General features: G+C 39.4%; 6 protein-coding genes, 2 long non-coding RNA genes and 2 other non-coding genes across 10 annotated transcripts; 2 read left to right on the forward strand and 8 right to left on the reverse strand.

The window, feature by feature from the left end:
• Positions 1 to 275: 275 nt before the first annotated feature.
• LOC124342616 (splicing factor 3A subunit 1-like) lies at positions 276 to 3,047 on the reverse strand. The gene is made up of 4 exons (XM_046795660.1): positions 2,769 to 3,047; positions 2,323 to 2,710; positions 2,094 to 2,253; positions 276 to 2,031 (listed from the first exon to the last, which is right to left on the reverse strand). Exons 1-4 carry the CDS (start codon positions 2,875 to 2,877, stop codon positions 460 to 462), a joined length of 2,229 nt encoding a protein of 742 aa, XP_046651616.1. The 5' UTR covers positions 2,878 to 3,047; the 3' UTR covers positions 276 to 459.
• A 529-nt stretch (positions 3,048 to 3,576) lies between these two features.
• On the reverse strand, positions 3,577 to 4,627 carry LOC124342832 (proteasome subunit alpha type-2). Its single transcript, XM_046796017.1, has 4 exons — positions 4,500 to 4,627; positions 4,363 to 4,439; positions 4,048 to 4,303; positions 3,577 to 3,969 (listed from the first exon to the last, which is right to left on the reverse strand). The coding sequence occupies exons 1-4, from the start codon at positions 4,538 to 4,540 to the stop codon at positions 3,639 to 3,641; spliced, it is 705 nt and encodes a 234-aa protein (XP_046651973.1). The 5' UTR covers positions 4,541 to 4,627; the 3' UTR covers positions 3,577 to 3,638.
• Positions 4,628 to 5,068: 441 nt separating this feature from the next.
• On the reverse strand, positions 5,069 to 6,350 carry LOC124342837 (putative defense protein 2). Its single transcript, XM_046796022.1, has 6 exons — positions 6,108 to 6,350; positions 5,976 to 6,042; positions 5,803 to 5,912; positions 5,636 to 5,730; positions 5,372 to 5,528; positions 5,069 to 5,282 (listed from the first exon to the last, which is right to left on the reverse strand). The coding sequence occupies exons 1-6, from the start codon at positions 6,282 to 6,284 to the stop codon at positions 5,211 to 5,213; spliced, it is 678 nt and encodes a 225-aa protein (XP_046651978.1). The 5' UTR covers positions 6,285 to 6,350; the 3' UTR covers positions 5,069 to 5,210.
• A 748-nt stretch (positions 6,351 to 7,098) lies between these two features.
• Positions 7,099 to 8,137, reverse strand: LOC124342969. The gene is made up of 5 exons (XR_006919042.1): positions 7,801 to 8,137; positions 7,651 to 7,719; positions 7,482 to 7,588; positions 7,316 to 7,407; positions 7,099 to 7,249 (listed from the first exon to the last, which is right to left on the reverse strand). It is a non-coding gene; the product is annotated as an uncharacterized LOC124342969 (long non-coding RNA).
• A 473-nt stretch (positions 8,138 to 8,610) lies between these two features.
• LOC124342647 (putative ferric-chelate reductase 1 homolog) lies at positions 8,611 to 12,374 on the reverse strand. Its single transcript, XM_046795714.1, has 15 exons — positions 11,279 to 12,374; positions 11,150 to 11,216; positions 10,966 to 11,075; positions 10,803 to 10,894; positions 10,617 to 10,737; positions 10,341 to 10,541; positions 10,183 to 10,284; positions 9,963 to 10,116; positions 9,794 to 9,886; positions 9,590 to 9,726; positions 9,384 to 9,519; positions 9,197 to 9,313; positions 9,021 to 9,133; positions 8,883 to 8,951; positions 8,611 to 8,811 (listed from the first exon to the last, which is right to left on the reverse strand). Exons 1-15 carry the CDS (start codon positions 11,489 to 11,491, stop codon positions 8,719 to 8,721), a joined length of 1,818 nt encoding a protein of 605 aa, XP_046651670.1. The 5' UTR covers positions 11,492 to 12,374; the 3' UTR covers positions 8,611 to 8,718.
• LOC124342695 (oplophorus-luciferin 2-monooxygenase non-catalytic subunit-like) lies at positions 12,101 to 13,958 on the forward strand. The gene is made up of 4 exons (XM_046795803.1): positions 12,101 to 12,172; positions 12,272 to 13,286; positions 13,350 to 13,475; positions 13,541 to 13,958. Exons 1-4 carry the CDS (start codon positions 12,146 to 12,148, stop codon positions 13,822 to 13,824), a joined length of 1,452 nt encoding a protein of 483 aa, XP_046651759.1. The 5' UTR covers positions 12,101 to 12,145; the 3' UTR covers positions 13,825 to 13,958.
• Trnat-cgu lies at positions 13,876 to 13,961 on the reverse strand. The gene is given in 2 exon segments: positions 13,876 to 13,911; positions 13,926 to 13,961. It is a non-coding gene; the product is annotated as a tRNA-Thr (tRNA).
• A 40-nt stretch (positions 13,962 to 14,001) lies between these two features.
• LOC124342945 lies at positions 14,002 to 14,787 on the reverse strand. The gene is made up of 2 exons (XR_006919008.1): positions 14,431 to 14,787; positions 14,002 to 14,363 (listed from the first exon to the last, which is right to left on the reverse strand). It is a non-coding gene; the product is annotated as an uncharacterized LOC124342945 (long non-coding RNA).
• Positions 14,788 to 15,680: 893 nt separating this feature from the next.
• Positions 15,681 to 15,766, forward strand: Trnat-cgu. The gene is given in 2 exon segments: positions 15,681 to 15,716; positions 15,731 to 15,766. It is a non-coding gene; the product is annotated as a tRNA-Thr (tRNA).
• Positions 15,767 to 16,042: 276 nt separating this feature from the next.
• On the reverse strand, positions 16,043 to 19,266 carry LOC124342653 (putative ferric-chelate reductase 1 homolog). The gene is made up of 15 exons (XM_046795727.1): positions 18,902 to 19,266; positions 18,753 to 18,825; positions 18,574 to 18,683; positions 18,405 to 18,496; positions 18,214 to 18,334; positions 17,939 to 18,139; positions 17,774 to 17,872; positions 17,560 to 17,710; positions 17,383 to 17,478; positions 17,186 to 17,322; positions 16,984 to 17,119; positions 16,804 to 16,920; positions 16,627 to 16,739; positions 16,488 to 16,553; positions 16,043 to 16,414 (listed from the first exon to the last, which is right to left on the reverse strand). The coding sequence occupies exons 1-15, from the start codon at positions 19,061 to 19,063 to the stop codon at positions 16,322 to 16,324; spliced, it is 1,767 nt and encodes a 588-aa protein (XP_046651683.1). The 5' UTR covers positions 19,064 to 19,266; the 3' UTR covers positions 16,043 to 16,321.
• Positions 19,267 to 19,806: the final 540 nt, after the last annotated feature.

The following is a 19,806-nucleotide window of genomic DNA, read 5'->3' on the forward strand; positions in this document are numbered from 1 at the left end:
ATGTGGATATTAAAGTTCGTGATTTAACCTGTTTACTCAATCTGTTCATATTTTCGTTGACTTGGGACGCCTGGCACCCGGATGCCCACAAACAGAAAATATTGAAATATGGTCAACTTGAACGGTTGACGTTGTTATCTCGTCGTTGAAATATAAAATATAAACTGTAGAAGGATTTTATATCAAAAGTAGAAATGGGCCACCTTTGAGTTGGTCCCAAGTCCAAATGAGATGAGATAATTTGTGCTAATAATAATGATTTACCTGACAACCGATAAATGGAGAAATGAGAAAAGTTGAATATATTTCCATTTCTGAGACCAGGAAGGAATCGATGACAGTGTAGCAGAGGGAGAGACAAAATGGTTCTAAAATTCTTTCCGATTACGTAATTATCCCCCAAGGTCCGTACTGATGTAAATGAGGTTTTTTGATGGTTTAGGATTTTCCAGAATTTTTTTACTTCTTACGACCACCTCGTTCCTTCACCTGAAGCTGGACAACAGCATCGGGGGTAACATTGTAAAATGCCAGAGAATGATTGTCCTTGAAGTAGAGCCCCTCCCAAAAGAGCTTTTGCTTGGCCGGCGGCATTCCTGTCGCTTCACTAATCTTCTGCTTAACAACGGAGATTGGTTCCGTGGGCAACAAGGAAAAGCTGAGCTGCTGGCCTTGCAATCTCCACTCGGGTTTTTCGGCGTAAACTGGTGCACCAATATGGAAGTGGAGCAGACCGGGATATCTGACCAAAAAGGCTTCCTCAGGCATAAGTTGATCCTCGTTGCGCTGTCGTTTAGAAGGAGGCTCCTCCTCCATGACATCTCGACCACCCTGACCCTGCTGCTGCATCATGCCCATAGACTGAGGCATCTGCGTCATGAAAGAATTCTGGGGGACCATGGGCATTGGCATTGGCGGCTGAGGGATGGACATCATCATCATGGGTGGCGGCTGCGGAGCAGACATCATGACCGGTGGTCTTGGTGGAATGCTCATTAATTGTTGTGGAGGTTTAGGTGGCGCTGCTGCTACAACGCCATTAGATCCTAGCCCATCTTCTTCCTCGCTCATGCCAGTCATGAGCGCCTTGTTCTTGTGGATCTGCGCAATCTGCTCTTGTATGGTAACCAGGCCAGCAGGCGGACCAGGTCGGGGTTGGAACGTTGATCCTCCCTCTCCACCTGATGGTGGCGGTGCAGGCGGTTGTTGTCCTTCCCATTTGGTCTCGTCTTTGCGACGCTCTTCTTCACCAATCTTTTTACCGATGGCTGTCTCTTCGTCACCGACACCGAAAATATCTGTACGGCGTTCAGCCAATGCTCGCAAGCTGTTTTCGATGGCTGATCCGGGCGCGTACACAGACTCTTGAGTCATCTTTTCTTGCATTTGTCGATCGCGTTGCTCCAACCAACGCGGATCCAGCAAACCGATACGCATGTGCTCAGCCACTTGGCTAGCCGGAATTCGCTCTCCAGTAATGGGTGAGATGAGGTACTCGTCTGGAGCAGGCGGCCGGGCTTGTGGTTTTGCCACAGCCTTGGGATTGTAGTCTTTACGCACGATGACGTTTTCGGCAGAAGGAGCCACTGGGGGAGGCTGTAGTCCATCTCCCTTGATGGTTTGAGACGGCGGTGCGCCTGGTGGTGGAGGTGGCTTTGTTTGTTCCGTGTCTGAATCGTCTTCTTCATCGTCGTCTTCCTCTTCACTCTCCAGCTGCATCTCAACATCTTGTCCTTCTTCGTAGCGCTCTTGGAGAAGAATACGAGCTCCGACCTCCTCTGGGGTTGTGGGAGGAGGGAAATTACCAATTTCGAATGGTTGATAGTCCACTGATTCGACGACTACAAAGTCGTGCCAATCAATTTGTGCATATGACACGCGTTCCCTCTCAGCTTCTTCTTCTTCTCGGCGTTTCTGAGCCTCTTGATGACGTTGCCAGTCGGCTCGTCGTTTGACTTCTTGTAAGACAACGCTAGTATTGGTGCAACCCTCGTTCAAACGGGTCATCAAGTCTTTCGGTGGGATAAGAACCTAAAGAATAACAAAATCATTTAGACTTTCATTCAAACAAAATAATCTACCAATCAAAATACTTTGGTGTACTGTTCTAGAAGACGAGTGAAATATTGAAAAAGCGAGTGCTGAGGACGCAGAAAGTCAAACTGATAATTTCTGGCCTCACGATTCATCAGACTTGTGAGGAACTGGCGACCATTCCTAGCTACAAATTGGGCAGTGAGTTTCACAATGTCTCTGAAATAAGACACAAGTGTTGTTAAGTTTTAGCTTCATAATATTTAAATAGTTATTTAAAAAACTCACAATTCCATGGCTGAAATCGATGGAGGATCAACAATGAATTCAAACTCTGGAGGTGGCTCTTTTGGGATTACAGGGGCTTCTTGCTGGAATTGCTTCAAAATTTCTTGCTGTTTCTGCTGCTGTGCCAACGAAGCTGGTGCTGATGTAGGGGCTGATGGTGGTGGTTTTCCTGGTGGGCCTGGGACAGGTGCTGCAGGAGCTGCTGCGGGTGCACCTTCTGCAAGCTTTCCTTCTCTGATATCCTTAACTTTGTATTGGTAGTATGCATGATACGGATCTCCAGTATTAAGAAAGTTGAATTTTGGGTTGTTCTGTTCATTTTTCCTAATCCGTGCTTCAAACTCCAACCCATTTCTGGCTACAAAGCTGGCTGTCTTGTCCACAATATCTAAGAAGAAAATTGTTATGAATTATTCACGAACTCTGTAAGTTGACAACAAACTTACTTCTGACTTCAGGAGGTGGGTAAATGATGCCGACAGTAGGCTTGGTAGAAGCGTTCTCGGGCACATTTACTTCACCAGACACTGGCAATGTTTCCACAGCAGGTGGCATGCTGACTATCAAACTCTATTCTGATGTATGAAATTGTCAGATTCTCACTTCAAAATTAAAAACTGATTCTATTTCTAAAATGTGATTAAATAGCGTTTTTCTGTTCCGGCTTTAACAGCAGAACGCAACAAAACGTTGCTGTCGGTCCGCTACAATGTTGTCAGACTGTTTAATTTCAGTGTGGCGCCCACTTCTTCAGAATTTTTGTTTTTTTACTTCGTCTTCTTCACAGTTCACACTATTTTCCACCTCGAAAAAATTTTTAAACTCTTATCTGCTATTGTATGTTCAATTCAGAAAAAGAATCCCTTGAACTATACTGTTAAATTTTATGGAATTCACTAATCAACTAGTCAAGTACAAAAACAAAATCATATCCGCAAAGACCGCAATCCACATTGCAAATTCATGTCTTCATGGTTCATTCGGTTCATTCATCTGTTTGCTCTTGTTTGAATCGATACAAGAAACGAGAAAGTATGTCCGAATGTCGTAAGAACTAAGAATAAACTTGAACGTTAAACAATAATGATCAAGTATAAATAATACAACCACTTTGAACTGATTGAGGAATTATAATTGGATCACTATTAAGTTTTCTAATGGCTATTTGAGTGAAGACAAAGTTTAGTAGGAAAACGATTGTTTAGCAACGGATAAAGTATAGAAATTTTGTTGTTTAAATCAAAGAAACAATTCTTTAAGCAACCATCAGATTTATTTTTCGACACTTGTTTGAAATCAAAGAATTTTCGAGCCGTTTAGGCAATGTTCGCCAAGTAGTCCTTAACCTCTGCGGGAGATAATCGGCGGAAACCCTGCTCGTTACATATACCAATTTCAACATTATCTTCTGTCATGCCTCCTTCAAAACCCTCTTTGAGAGTAAGAATCGCAGTGTGGACAGCATCGTCGAGCTCGAGGTCTTCGTTGTATCTTTTTTCGAGGAAAGTTTTGCCATTGATGTAATTCTTTCCCATGGCAGTGGCTTTCCAGGCAAAGTAGGCTCCTGATGGATCACACTGAAACAGATATGGACGTCCTTCATCCCAGCCACACATCAAGAGTGAAACACCAAATGGCCTGACACCTCTGCAATACAAAAATTAATTGAAATGTTCATCTTTACTATTAATGAACTATTTTTTTGTGACAAAACCAAATATTTACCCAGACTGTGTGTACTCTTGCATGAGGGTAGCCACACGCTGGACAAGCTGGGCAGTTGGTATCTGTTCTTGATAAGTTACCCAATATTGTTGAGCCATTTTCCTTGCTTGACGAACTAAAAGGCGATAATCAGGACCCATTCCACTGTAGACCATACCGATCTTGGGGGTAATCATTTCAATCTTGTGAACACTGTGTTCTTCATACAAGATTGACCGATGCTTCTTCTCAGTGGCCAGAACGACACCATTGGCAGCTATAACATAACATTATTTACATTGTTACAATCTTTTACATGCTGAAATTTCAATATACCTTTAATGCCGACTGATGCAGCACCGGCAGCTACTGCGGCCAAAGCATACTCGATTTGTACCAGTTTTCCAGAAGGACTGAACAATGAAAATAAATATTATATTTAGTCAAAACTTAGATAGTAAATGATAGAAAACCTGAAAGTTGTTAGGGAGAAACTATATCTTTCGGAAGCCATGGTCTAGTTGGATTTTTTAGTTCTGTTCTGTTCAGTTATTGAATGACAGGACAGAATTGAATGCGCCTTCAACACTCGGTCGGGAAATGAAGAAGAGTTTACATTTCGAACGCTAGGTGGGGTTTTTACGCCATCTGCTGGAAGATACCCAATGTAAGGCAAATTGCGCGAAATTTTTTGATTTTTGTTTTTTTGTTTTTTAATTCGCATCCCAAAAAAGAACTACAACATTTTATGGTAGTCTTACAGCGCCAGGATTTTATGAGAAGATCATAATGGGAAAACAAAACTACGACATTTACCTTTCTAATTAACCTCAATAATCACCAGTGAAATTTATTACTTCGATTTTGCCTATTTAAAAGTTACAATTACCTTTTGCTTATACACTTACAGAATTTAAAACTCTGTTCGATAAATTTATTACGATGAGTGTTATCGTCAATTAGTATGAATGTCATCAATTAAATGTTCATGTATGGCATGCAATTATCATTAATTATCAAGGTCAAATTAAAGATATACAAATGACAAGTTGATACAATTTATTGCATGCGGAAACTATTTTACAGTAAAAAAAAAAACTATCAAGAACTACATTATTTTTGCATCCGTTTCACCAGGTTAGGCTTGGCGCGGGCTCCTTTCAAATTCAAACAGCTTTGAATGGTTAATGAGAAAAGGCCAACATAAGTAGAATGAATCCAGTGATCCAGCTGTAGCTAAGCGAGGGTGCACCACTCTAAGAGACCGTATACATTTGAATAATAAAGATATATCACAGATGACTTATCATATAGATAAATGTTGGGTTCCCAGTTTAAATCTTACCGGCGGAACTGTTGTTGGAGATGGTGTAGTTGGTGCAGTAGATGTAGTCGGTGCAGTAGATGTCTCTGTACTGCTGGGCGTACTGGCCAATATAATAACATTTTCTGTTGACGGTTCCTTTACCCAGAATGTGGATTCTCCTCGTACAAATGTCGTCCTACAATAATAATCAAATTGAGTTTAAACATATGCAATGGACATAACATAACCAACCCCTTCCCAAAGAAAATTGGAAATTTTAAAATAGACTAAAATTAATTTTACTTGAAGACGACAGTGCCAACGAAATCAACCGGCGCCGTCCAGTTAGCCTGCACATTCCTCTTGAGAGAATTGTTGTCTTGGTGAGAAATGGTATTCTGCGTAACCCAAGTTATGTGCTTTAGATATTAAAAACAGTTACGCATTGATGCAGTGAAATTCAGACATACATTTACACCATCGGGGCAGCTCAATATCTGGCCGTCAGTCGGCATATCAAACGTACCGACTGGTCCAGCTTCGTCCGGTTTGGAGGCATCGAAGGCCATTGTCATGTAACCTTAATCATACCACTGAAAGTTAGTGCAATCAATTAATGAAATGTTGTCTGAATAAAGTTCACCTCTGAAAGAATTAGCTGTAATATTTCGTAGTGTGATGGTGAGACTTTCTCCTTGAATGATCGTCGTCTGAAATGCAGCACCAATGGCTAATTAATTTTTTTTTTAAATAATCGTTTTAGCGAATAACTTACCTCAGATAGGGCCGTTTCATAAAGGCAGGGATCTGTATTTGGTTGATAATCTCCATGTACAGGAGCCATGGTGTAGCAGGCATCTGTCAGACTTCCATTTGAATAGGCTTCCATAACAGAAACGAAACACAATAATTGCCCACTTAATGCAAGTAGTAAGTTGATTCGACAATTCATTTCGAAGGATTTGTTTTAGGAAAACACCGTTTCGAATAAAATCCCAAAATCAAAGAACGACCGAAAATGTTTATCCGACCCTTTTATACTCATGCTCTTTACGGTACATATTGTGTTGAAATAATCCGCCGAGTATCACGAACAAAAGAAGCCTTGTCAAAATTAAAGGTTACTTAAGCAACGATGTGTCAGGAGTTGACTGATTAATTTCACGTGACCAACTCTGGCCTATGACGAGCTAGTAGCCAGTAGCCGCTAAACAAATACTTCAAAGGATAGTATACTTAATTATTTGGTAACTATTAAATTTCATTTCTATTGCTTTACCAAATGGAAAAACGTATAAAAACTGCAAAACCACATTTCATAGAAATAGACCGTAGACGTTTCTTTAATAGTTCAAAGTCTCTTAATATGAATGACGGTTATTATATTTTTGCTTGTGTCCATGTCGGTACATGTATGTGACGTAAAAATGCTTACTACTGAGATGAATGCAGGCCTTTGATTCGGCAGATCGTCCCCCAAAGGGGACAGTCACGTAGACCACGTCAATGTGTACACAATACACATCTATTTGCTACATAAAAATAGCGGGGCTTCTAATAAAGATAAGATTCTTGTATAGTCGCTTGCAGTAGATGGACATTTGGTGTGTGTTGGTATTGGTAAACTAGGCGAACAGTTGAACTAGAAAAATTTGACAATTTCATTCTTTTTTGTCGAGACCAAATTTCCGATTGTTCTTAAATTTTGTTAGCATCATTTTGGTCAATAAACTGGTAAAATTTCGTTATTTTTTTCTTCATTCGTTACATTTGAATGGATTAACGCACATCAATTGCATTACGACAAGCGGCGACAATCAATAAGGGTAGACAAAGAATTTGACAGTTTATGCCACAGTGACAGTCGCTGAAGGTACCTGGACCCAGAAAATATCTTGTGCTTGAACAAAGGTAGTCCTGTACCCCAAGAAACGACCTGTGATCAGTATATGAGTGTTCAAAACTGAAAGGATAATAATTTACCAAAAGACTACAGTGCCAGTGAAATCAGCAGGGGCGGTCCAAACCAAACTGACTTGGCTCTTATCTATATTGTCCACATGGGTAGCAGCATTCTGTTTCATCCCCAAAAGTAAATCAATATTATTACAGGGTAAAAGACAAATTCAAGTCATTTGGGTATACTCACGAGAAATCCTGCTGTGCATTCAATCACCTGTCCGTCACTCACGCTGCTGATGGTGCCGATGGGTCCGGCACCGGTATTCGAGGCGTCGAACGCCATGGTGAGAAAACCTAATCGGTGGATTAGATATTATTTGTTTGAAGAAATTTACCAACAGCAATTTGATTTATACCTCGGAATTGATTAGTGGTAGTGGTTTCTAGTAAAATGTCGACAGGTTTTCTCCTGCAGCCATCAACGTCTAATTGTAATAAAATAAACGGAAATGGTAAAGGAAATTTTCAGTAAACGTATGAAAATAATAGAAAAACAATTGATTTACATTTGCCGGAACAGTACGGAATGGAGATGCGGAAGTTTGCGGACGGTAATTCAAATGGTTGGGCGTCATGTCCTTACAGGCAGTGGTTGGTGCTCCGGTCGGGAGTCCATAGCCGATGGAGACGAATGCAGAAAATGTCAACAAGACAGCTGCAAAGAAATTGGCATTCATTGTGACGAGGTATAGAATGGAGCTGCAGACCCAATAAAGATGAAATGTCTACTTTAGTCGTTAACCGAAATGAAACTAATACTGCATCTACATCATTCGGTCGCTTACATAGACGAATCTCGAGGGGAAAAACGTGTCAATCTTCGTAACTTGTCTGTAAATAAGACAAAACCGGACCCAAGGATTCTTTCAAGATTATAAATTGAACCTTTCATCTCAGATATCTGAACATAGGCCTAAGAGCAAGCTACACACTGTTTTTGAGGTCGGCGTGGACTCTGGGTTTTATCAAAACTTAATACCGGACTTAAATTATCCACATTTTAGTTTGACATCACAGCCATAAAAAAAAACCCTTATTTTAACTATCGGAAAAACCCATAAGTAGTTAGTACCATATGAGAAAGACTTTAACGTTTATCTTACCGTAGATGTTTCATTCTACAATCAAATGTGCATGTAGGGCGTTAGATTTTTTCTCCGTTTTAATTCTTTAAATCAAAACCCAACCCGTCTTTACGCAACAACTTTTATTGAATTTTTCGTCTGTTCGTATGCGAAATTGTATACAAACAGCAGAAAACAATTGTAACGCGATATCTTTGTGTAAAATTCGATTCCGATGCGAATCAACATGTTCAATGTCAAATTATTTATTGGTTAAAAAAACTGTAACGGAATAAGCAATCAATTTATGCGCATTTGTGCAATAATTAACATTTAAAAACATAAGATATTACGTGGTTCTTACGCCCCAGCGATAAAGGCAATGACGGTAATTCCTAAACCGACGACAACGCAAACATATCCAGCTAGAATTCCTTTCCTTATCGACGAGCCCTTCACGTGGATAAAGCGCAAAACCAAATTAGTGTGCAAAACTACACGTTAGAGAATTAAAAAAAAATTACCTTGTAGTCTTTAGGAGGGCCTTCCTTTGAAACAGCACCAGGATTCTTGTTATTTCTGTTCGCTAGATACTACCAAAAAATAAAAGTTGAACGTTGTTAGTCGAAAGTCACATGTTTAGCATAATCTTGCAAGGTTACGGTCAAAAGGAGATGCGCGCCGACGTAGCAGCAAATGTGGGCTGTCAAGATCCAGTAAGTTTCATAAGGTAATTCCGCCTCTTCCATTTCAACGGCCAGAAAGATACAGGTAACTAAATATTGAAAAAAGGAGCATTAGCACAATGTAAATCAGTTTCGCCATGAGATCTTGTTACTAGCTAAGATGTGAGCCGAGTATCCGACGAGCATATGGGCCCAGTTGAAAATGTATCGATTCGGAGCGTTGGGCATGGGTCTCATTAAGGCCATGAAAGGTTGGATGAACGCCAAAACTGTTTCAAGACAAAAATTATTCAATAACTATTGTCAAAATGAGTTCAGACTACAGAGATAGCCACTTACCAGTGGTGATGCATCCGATAAGCGGATGGGGATTCTCAGAAACGGACTCGGACACCCAGCCATCAACGTCGATAAAGATGATGATGAAACCGATCACCGTCAGAGTCCAGGCCAGCACCATCAACCCTTGGTGGCACTGAATCAGCAGATGAAACCATTCGAGATTTTTGAAAATTATACCTGAATTGTAACTGCGTTTGTCTTACCACAAACCAGAGATCCTTTTTCATAAACTTTTTGCCGACCCAAGTCTTTTTCATGTAGCGTGGCATTAACATTCCTACGGAGGCGGCCATAAGCCAGGCAATGACCATGAAGGACCCATGTAACTGCTTCAACACTCCTTTAAAGTGGAAAATGTGAAATGACATTAGATAAAAGGATTGAGTGAAGAAGTGCGCTGAAATTACTTGAAGCTTCATTGAAATACTGAATCTTCAAGGCAGTTGTAATTGTTAGCGATGAACTGCTACTTTCTTCTGTGGAATGTTCTTGAATGTTGTCTTTAAAAAGAACCCAAAAGAACAAACGATTAACATTAAGCAATGAGCTAGCTTCCTTAAATTTTTAACTAATTACAGTCGCCGGTTGGACCACTCGCCATCAGCAGGTAATAAGGTTGACTTAAATCAAAATCAATGCCATTTACTGTATAACGGATTGGATACTGAAATTTACAGTGAATGAAGCCATCGATAAAGGCCGACGAAGTCAAATTAAATCCTGGCAATTGCTAATAAAAGAAATAGTTCAGGTAAGCAAAACTTAATTTTCAGATTTACAAGATGAGCAATTTTACTTGCGATTCAATCCTCGCATTAATCTTATCCGGAGTATTGAACGATGGATAGGCCGTCAAAGTATTTCTGTTGTTGACACATTCTACCACACTATCGTCCCCCTATACAGAATGTCCGTTTATAAATTATAGCGCTGTGAATATTGCTTTCCGCATACCATTTTGCGATCTGTTGAGAATCCAATAGCCACATATTCATCTCCTGTTATCTGACCGTAAATCTCCAGCTGAAGATAGTCGTCGTTTAGTGTCTGGTAGGTCGTCATCATCGTGCAAGTCTTCAAGTCGATGCATCCGCTTGGCGTAGCAATACATCCTTTGGAAATTCCGCATCCATCGTAAACATTTAGTGCCGCGGGCTAAATGAACAAATAGGTCACCATTTAATTTTAAAGGAATTATTTAAAAAGAGTAATAGTGTATAAAATCTTTACTTTCTCCGTAGTTAAGAGTGGATCAATTGTTGAGGAAACTGCCGTATCCAAGCGGGTAATAATCACTTCCGGAGAAATCTGTTTGTCCCAATACGTAGACTTTGATTCGGCAAATGTAGTTCTGCGAAATGACGTAAATTTTTGTTACATTTATTGTTTCAGGGAGATAAAAGAGGTTCCACTCACTTGAATATGACGACACCTTCGAAATCCGCCGGTGGAGTCCACTCGACTGTAACCGATTTCTTTCCAGTTGACGACCGGTGCGTAGCAGCAGTCTATACAGATAAAAATTATTTAAAAAACAAACACATCTTAAAATTGTATGTGTAGCTTTTTAGCTTATTACATCATATGTGTCAAAACATTTAAGTGTTTGGCTCTGACCCTGGCTCAAGTCAACATTAAATGTTCCAATAACAGAATCCGTGGCAGCATCAAACCCCATAATTAAGAATCCTGTAAATATTAATCAAGTAAAGACACAAGCAATAATTAGGAATACTTTAAACCCATCAATGTAAACATATTACCTTTAAAAGTCTTGGACGTTGAGGATTGGATGGTGAGTATCACGCTCTCGTTAGAAAAGATTTCCGTCTGGAATAGAATTTAATTTTAAACGCTGCGACATCACGCAAGCTTCCAAAATAAATGTAAACCTGGTTAGGAAGACTTTCGAATGGACTGGGGTTGTTTGATGGTGATCCATGATCGGGTTTCATGGAAGAACACGAAGTAACCGGAGCTCCAGCAGAATAGGCCGCGCCAAATTCAAACCAGACACACGAACACAGCAAAGATAGCGCCCACAGGTAACAAACGGTCGATGGGAAAGAAGCCATGTTTCCGATAGATCCAGCTGCCTTCATCATCAACACCAACTAAGTGAACCCTACACCACTGGATCACGCTTTTGTACGACCTTCTCTATCGCGGGCCACGTACGCCACAACACACAGTTCAACCACTATGCCCAGCATATTTCCTAGTTTCTTCATTGAGTAGAATTTTGAAGCTTCTTTGGAACCCAAGAGTCATGTGGTGACAAGCAGAGCGGAAAACAATGCTATATTCATAGCCAAACCTGGCCGCAACGAAACTTGTCGGCGTAGCCAGACATCAAACACGGCGCCATTAAACGTTTACATAACAATCTTGACTAGTTGTTGAGAAAATCGAGCGATAACAAGCCGAATAGAACAAGTAACAGAACAATGTAGTACATTGACAAATTACACGTATGACATAATTTGATTCTAAATATTTTCGACAAAAGAAATGCAATGCTACGGAATTGAAATAGAGAGTATACAAGAGATTAAAATTAGTGCGATTAAGTCTAACAAAATGGAGAGTGAAAGGTTTGTTGCAAAGAACAAACAATTTTTAGACTACAGGTTGGCGACAAAATCAATGATAAAACGATAGTCAAATTTATCTTTGCGAACCCGATACTCTTTTAATGTTCCGCAGACAAAACCAGGACGGTGAACGGATAAAAGGATCACATTCTCTCACTCGACGAAATGAAGGGTTACGTGATTCTCCTACAGGTCGTGAAACATTTACCTAATATTCATCTCCATTTTTTAACCAGTACTTTTCTCTAATATAAAAAGGCAATCAACTTCATCTTCATTCTATATCGTTAGGTGATAGTGGCAGTGACGACGGCAGAGGAAACGATCCTGAAATCACCGATCAACGAAGGACTGATTAACGTTGTTAACATTTGCCAAGAGGATTATTACCCGTGCACCTGCGAGACATATCCATTCGACCTGATTCCTTCTCTCTATGTAAATTGTAAAGACGTTCCTTCGTTCGAGTCCGTTCAGGCCGCCTTCCGGCGCACTTCGGCCCCACAAGTCAAAGAATTCATTTTGACCATTCCGATCTTCGAAACAAACAAAACCATTCCTGCCGATTTGCTCAGTGGCAAAGCAGCTCAAGAGATCACGCTGAATTGTCCTAGCACGGAGACGCAGTTGACGGTCGATCCTGCAGCATTCAACTCATCGGAAGACTACACTAATTTCATCAAATTCAGCACATGCGATCTGAGCCAATTGGACTACAAATTTCTGACAAATTTCAACGTTTTGAAAGAGATTTATTATTCAAGTTCGATTAACGTTTCTCGATGGCCCAACCTTCCCAATCTGCCAAGCCTTCGAAAGTTATCAATCAACAGTTCACCTGATTTTAAAGACTTTAAAAGTCTACCCATCTCCCAATTACCGGCTCTGAGCGAGTATTCCATTCGACTGTGTCCTAATTTCAAACTGTTGCCCAACACAACTGCAACGAAAACACTGATAATCGAATCGTGTCCACATTTCAACGAATGGGATAATGTGGCCCGGCAGAATAGATTAACATCTCTATCGCTAATCAGTTTGGACAGTCAGACTATTGAAAATGCTTTGGATAAGATTTCCTCTTCTCCTGTGGTCGACATCTTGGAAGAATTGATTTTGACGTTTAACGGTCTGACGCAAGTTCCATCACAAATTCAACTGTTTTCTCAGCTACAAAATGTCACCCTGTCCGACAACAACATTTCAACGGCTGAAAACGGTTCACTCGCTTTTAGTACACCTAAACTAAAAAGATTGTTCTTGAATCGAAACGGACTGTCTCATTTTGAATCAGAGGCTTTCCAAGGTTTGCGTCCTCATTGAAAAATCGTATTTGAAAATTTGGTTTAGTTATTAACATTTTATACAGGTGATTTTAGCGTGTGCGAAGTCCGATTGGGGTATAACAATTTAACAAAATTGGAATCTTCCGTTTTCAAGTCGGTCCTTGAACAAATGGATGCGACTGATGTTGGATATTTTTCCGTCGAAAATAGTAGGCAGTTTCTTTAATGATTTAATTTTTCTATGTTAATTATTCGCTATACAATTTTGAAAAAGATCCTTTCGAATGCGATTGTGACCTGGCCTGGATATTTCGCGATAATCTTTACCTAAGAGATCAAATCAAAGATGGAAAATGCACCAACGGAAGTTACTTTTCATCGCTTGGCCCGACAGATTTCGCTTATTGTAACGAAGACACCTCTACTTCACTATCCTCTACTACCGTTCAACCGACAACGACGCCGAGTACTGGTGTTGCATCACGTCCGCTATTCGATCCTGTTTCCTTTCTTATCACATTCGCTATTTTTTCATTTCAAGTTCTTGTCCTAATCTAAAGCTTTTGCTTACCGGCACAAAAATACAAATCTTAAAATGGTACTGACAGATGCCTCCTGAGAGGATTGAACTCTCGGCCTTTGGTTGTCCTCAATAATCGTACGAGACCAACGCTCTACCACTGAGCTAAGAAGGCGATGTTACACCAAAATTTAAAACAAAGTTACCGAAAAGTATTAAAATAAAAATAAACCTCGTCATTTATTTTAAGTCATGATAGCTGTCGACAATCAAGCAATTTTAAAAACAGTGAGGCTTAAATTACGAGAAATCTAAATTTAAGAAGTTTCGTCAGAGATTGAAGAAGAGATTGTTGAACCAGTACATGATAAAAAATTGTAACTTTTTGTAGATGAAAGAAAGGATTACAGAGGCGATTGTGGATGCCCCACGAGGTAGCAGAAGGTAGACGACAGGATCGATCACCTTCATGAGCTCGTTAATTAACGAAACAGATATGCGACTGACAAAATTCCATTTGATAAAATTGACAGTCGAGTGAAATATTTCTTGAACAACCCAGCGCTTATCTCTCGATCTGGACATACCATACAATAACCTTTACATTTCATTTAAAAAAACAAGTAATCAAAATTGAAACTTACTCCAAAGCCAACGCCGTCTGACTGTTGAGTTTCGTACGAGTTCCATCTGCACTCGCAGCTTCGCTTCGATGAACCAAACACAACACGAAAACAAGCAGCGTCAAATAACACAAATGGCAATTCATCTGATCCAAGAGTTGGGCTTTAACACAGGTTTAAAATTACGGAAATTCCGGGAGATAGTATTACTTGCGACTAGTAACGACGCCATGCAGTTCAACACTGAACACGATTTAAGCTTTTTTAAGGAAAGGGTAGGAAAAACGAGAAAGAAACAAAAGAAAATTGCCGCCAATCGGCTGACCTTATTTGGTTTCATCATGGCCACTTGTTTTTTCTCGGAAACAAACTACCTCTTCCTCCAAACCCCTTTCTGGTGACAATTTCGAATTCTATTGAATTTGAATAAAATAAATATCAGTATTATACCTTTACAAAGTTTAATTGTTATTTATTTCTGGTAAACTTTAACTGGGTTTTTTACTTTTTGTAGCAGTCTACAAGATGGTTATTGGAAAGTTTTCGTAAGGGAAAAGGAAGTTACTGTAAAGATCAACTAGGTTTGTGGGACTTTTGGCGAGTGGTTCACGCCAAATTCACTGCATTTGCATACTTATCTTTGCTACCATGTTTCGAGAGGAAGAAAGCATTGCGACAAAACTCTGCAAGTGGCTGAGAAATAATACGAGACGACTGGATGCAAAGTTCAAATGAATTCAATCGGCAACTTTGCAATGGTGGATTATAAATTATGGGAAGGGATCTTGGACTTTGAACATGGACTCAACGTGCTGTAGCGCTCACGATTTGGGAATAAATTATTGACAACTTTCAAAGTAGTAAACAAAGAATTTAAGACATTGTTTATACGTCAAAAGCCACTTGAAGAGCGTATTTTTCCAGACGTGGTATATACTTTTCAAACCGAAGCAAAGATAGGACAGGGTTGGTATATGAACAGGATAACGCAGACACAATGACCGGATTGACGAAACAAATAAGCTGTTACTGACAAAGCGATAGACGGGTTAACCAGTATACTGAGTCTAAACTCCTATTCAAACTGATTAAATCCCATAAGAGTTGAATTGGTATGCACAAGCCGATGTAATGTTGACAATAAAACCAATCACAAAGTTTAAGCTCGCAATCTTGACGAAAACCTATGTATGCTTTGCATTTTTAATATTACACCTTAGTCAATAAGGATTTATACGAACTTTATTTTATTTACATTTCTGAAATCTCGAGCCTTCTTAGCTCAGTGGTAGAGCGTCGGTCTCGTATAGGAGTAAAAGAAAACCGAAGGTCGAGAGATCAATCCTCTCAGAAGGCATAATGCAATCGACATAAAAAAATTTGTTAAATAGTCGTTCCAAAATTAAAAATAAGATAGCACTCAAGCCAAGCTAAAATTAATATACCATCAAATCATAAACAATATCTGTAGAGTTACATTTCAATACAACCCAATAACAGACATATTTTCAAGCAAATAGGTTTATTTATTGAGCGATGAGAGCAGGATGAGAGTATCAAAAGGATTTGTGGTACTGATACTGGAATCGAATCGCAATAAAAGTAGAGTGATTCACAATAAATACATGAAAGAATTGATAAAAGCACGTATTTTTGCACGAAATAACGATAGGAAACGCAAATATTTACCCAATTGAACGAATCTTTATTATGATCGGCATTGCAACATTTAGAAACTAATGGCGAAATCATTCTTGGATAATTTCACGTAATGGGTCATTGAAAAAAAAAGTACCAGGAGTTCGATCCTCCCAGTTGACAGTAAAATCGTACACAGTTTAGCCAAAGTTAAGTCAGTGCAAATTATATCCAACATAATGAAAAAAAAAAAATGATTCGGAAATATACGCTATTACGCTCCAGCGATAAAGGCAACGACAGTAGAACCCAGTCCAACTACAATGCAGATGTAGCAGCTGACGATGATTTTCCTTCCAAGAGATCCCTTAACAATGCGAGACACAGGCAATTCAAGTTAGTTTCAAATTAAGCTGATACTTGCAGTTCAATTGAAATACCGTTTCATCTCTAGGAGCATCATCCTTAAAAACGTCGCGCACGGTTAAGTTTCTTCGTGCCAAAAACTAAGCAAATTGAATGCAAATAGTAGAAAATGGTCACCTTAAAATGTCTCAAAACACTAAGAATATTTCATACGGTCAAAAGAAGATGCGCGCCCACATAGCAGCAAATGTGGGCAGTCAAAATCCAGTAAGTTTCATAAGGTAATTCCGCTTCTTCCATTTCAACGGCAAGAAAGATGCAGGTAACTAAATAATGCAAAAGGATTATCAGCAAAAATAGTAAATGAATTTTGCGAAAAAAATTCGTTACTAGCTAAGATATGGGCAGAGTATCCGACGAGCATATGGGCCCAGTTGAAAATGTATCGATTCGGAGCGTTGGGCATGGGTCTCATTAAGGCCATGAACGGTTGGATGAACGCCAAAACTGTTTCAAGACAAAAATTATTCAATAATTGTTGTTAAAAGGAGTACAGAGATAGCCAGTTACCAGTGGTGATGCATCCGATAAGCGGATGGGGATTCTCAGAAACGGACTCGGACACCCAGCCATCAACGTCGATAAAGATAATGATGAAACCGATCACCGTCAAAGTCCAGACAAGCACCATCAGTCCTCGGTGATACTGTCATTCACAGGTGAAATAACTTCAATAAAAGAATTGATTGAACATTACCGAAAATAAACTTACCACAAACCAAAGGTCCTTTTTCATGAACTGCTTGCCAACCCAAGTCTTTTTCATGTAGCGCGGCATTAACACTCCTACAGAGGCGGCCATAAGCCAGGCAATGACCATGAAGGAACCGTGCAACTGCTTCAATACTCCTATAGGATGCAAATTAGAATAATAAGGGAATTGAGGGAAAAAATTGTAAGTAGAATTACTTGACTCTTTCTCTTTGTAATAGGAGATGCCAAGATCACTTGTTAAATTAATAGACGCACTGCTTTTTTCTTTTTTAGAATGTCGTTGAATGTTTTCTATAAGTTGTAGAAAAGAAACCAATAAGATTCATCTATTAGAAGCTACATACTTACTGCTTTCTCTTGTTAAATCATTACCTTTTCCAGTTGTCCCAGTGGCCATAAATATGTAATGCGGTTGATTCAGATCAAAGTCTTGGTTGGAATTTTTGAATACGATAGGATGTTTGACGCTGCAATAAATGTATCCGTCAACGGACATGGAAGACATTTCTTCAATTACTTGCAACTGTTAATTTCAGAATTTAATCAGTATCACAAAAGCATAATGTAGAACTGGGAAAATCCCTACGTTAGTAAGCCTAATGTTGTTGTGGTCTGGAGTATTGTACGACTGATACGTTTTCGGTGTATCACGGTATTGGACGCATTCAACCACACTGTCGGATCCCTGAAGAGAACGAGCACCTCAGATGTTATAGCCAAGCAAACTCGGTACAAATTGGGTTTTTTTTACCATTTCTGAATCAGTGGAAAATCCAACAGCAACATATTGATCTCCAGTGATTTCACCATAGACCTCCAGCACCAGATTGGCGTTGTCAAATTTTTTGTACGTTGTCATCATGGAACAGGTTTTGTTAGCGACGCATCCATCAGGTATGGCAATACAGCCTTTAGTTTCCCCGCATCCAACATACGGATCTGGGATGGGAAGCTGTAGGTGAATTATAGATTCATATTTAGCTTTATTTGCAACGATGATTATAACGGTGGAAATTGAATACGTACTTCAGTGTTTGCTGAGTCAGTTGTTGGGATCGTAGGTAAAGGCTCGGAGGCAGTAATTCTGATCGTCTCGGAAAGTTCTTTTACCCAAAAATTATAATCTTTATCCTCGAGAAAAGTAGTTCTGTTGAAATGAAAAAGCCATGAATAAAGTTGGGAAGTAAACAATTTTCTACGTAGGTTAAATTAATCACTTGAATTCGACATCACCACCAAATCCTTGAGGAGGAATCCAGTCCATCGAAATACTTGATTTTGTATTATCATTCTTGTGTGTTGCAGCATTCTAATTTAAAAAATTGTTTTTAAATTATGCACAAATAATCTAAATGACTTTTTAAGCCTTTAAGTCTGAAAATTTACATCATATTGACTGCAATCTAGTGTTTTACTGTACTGCTGGTCCGTCGATGAGATTTTGAATGTTCCAATAACAGCACTGGTTGCTTTATCGAATCCCATGACCATAAATCCTGAAAAAATATAAATCAAAGATCTCATTAAGTCATTGATGCAAAATGTTGCAAAGAATTGGAATATACCTTTGAATGTTTTGGTAATCGAGGTAGGTGCTTGTAATGTCACCTTCAGAGTACCGTTCGAAAACATCTCAGTCTGGATGAAAAGAAAAAAAAAGTTGACATAAGAAATTAATAATCCAATTAGACAGATTCATGCACCCGTAATGTACCTTATCGAAAATAGTGACAAATGGACACGCAACGTTCGATGGTGTTCCATGTCCCGGTGTCATGGAATCACAAGCAGTAGTCGGCGCTCCGCTAGGATACGCTACCACCACGTTCTGGGATAAGCAGAACATGATGGCTAACAAAAAACCGTGCCGGTACATAACGGACGACTTAAGTAAGTGCTGGATGCTCCGACAAACCCACACTGATCAACGGTACTGGCTGGCATTTAGGATTTTTCACACTTTAAATCTCAGCGATACGACACGAAATCTAATTTGATTAACGCTATCGCTTAAGCCGACCACTCACACACTCTAAAGTGATAATACACTAGTAAACATGACGCACGAGCCACAACTCATGCCTGTAAATTTGTCATCGTTGAGGGACTATGAAACAGTACTCTTTCACCTCATGACTCTAGCACATACAATAGTTTAGACATATATCCGGCTAAGGTTTAAGCAACGAGATAAACTCATTTGTCTTATCTCGAGGGGAAATTTGATTGTTGTCATTATAGAAATGTCGACTAATGCTTGCATAGTTGCAAGTCATTTTTATAAATACCCATCTAAAGATAACCGAATTTTATTATTTGTAATTGATGCCTGGAATGTTTTATCGCATTCGACTCCCCGTGAATGAAATATGAGCGTGACTAGTGAGAACTTCAACAACAAAAAATTACCAAATGTATCATTAAAAATAATAAATGTATCAGAAAACCCTAGTGATATAGCTATTAGTCACGACCAAACGCAAAAATCATATGCGGGTGTTTGTTCAGTTATTCTACTTTCAAGTACCATATGGTTGGGACATTGCCTCTTATCGGATATATTGCCTTTGTTTAACCTTTCTTCTTTGCTTTTAAAGTCTATTAGGTGAAATCAAAACT

The sequence above is a fragment of the Daphnia pulicaria genome, chromosome 6 (genome assembly GCF_021234035.1).
Source record: "Daphnia pulicaria isolate SC F1-1A chromosome 6, SC_F0-13Bv2, whole genome shotgun sequence".
Taxonomy (NCBI): Eukaryota; Metazoa; Arthropoda; class Branchiopoda; order Diplostraca; family Daphniidae; genus Daphnia; species Daphnia pulicaria.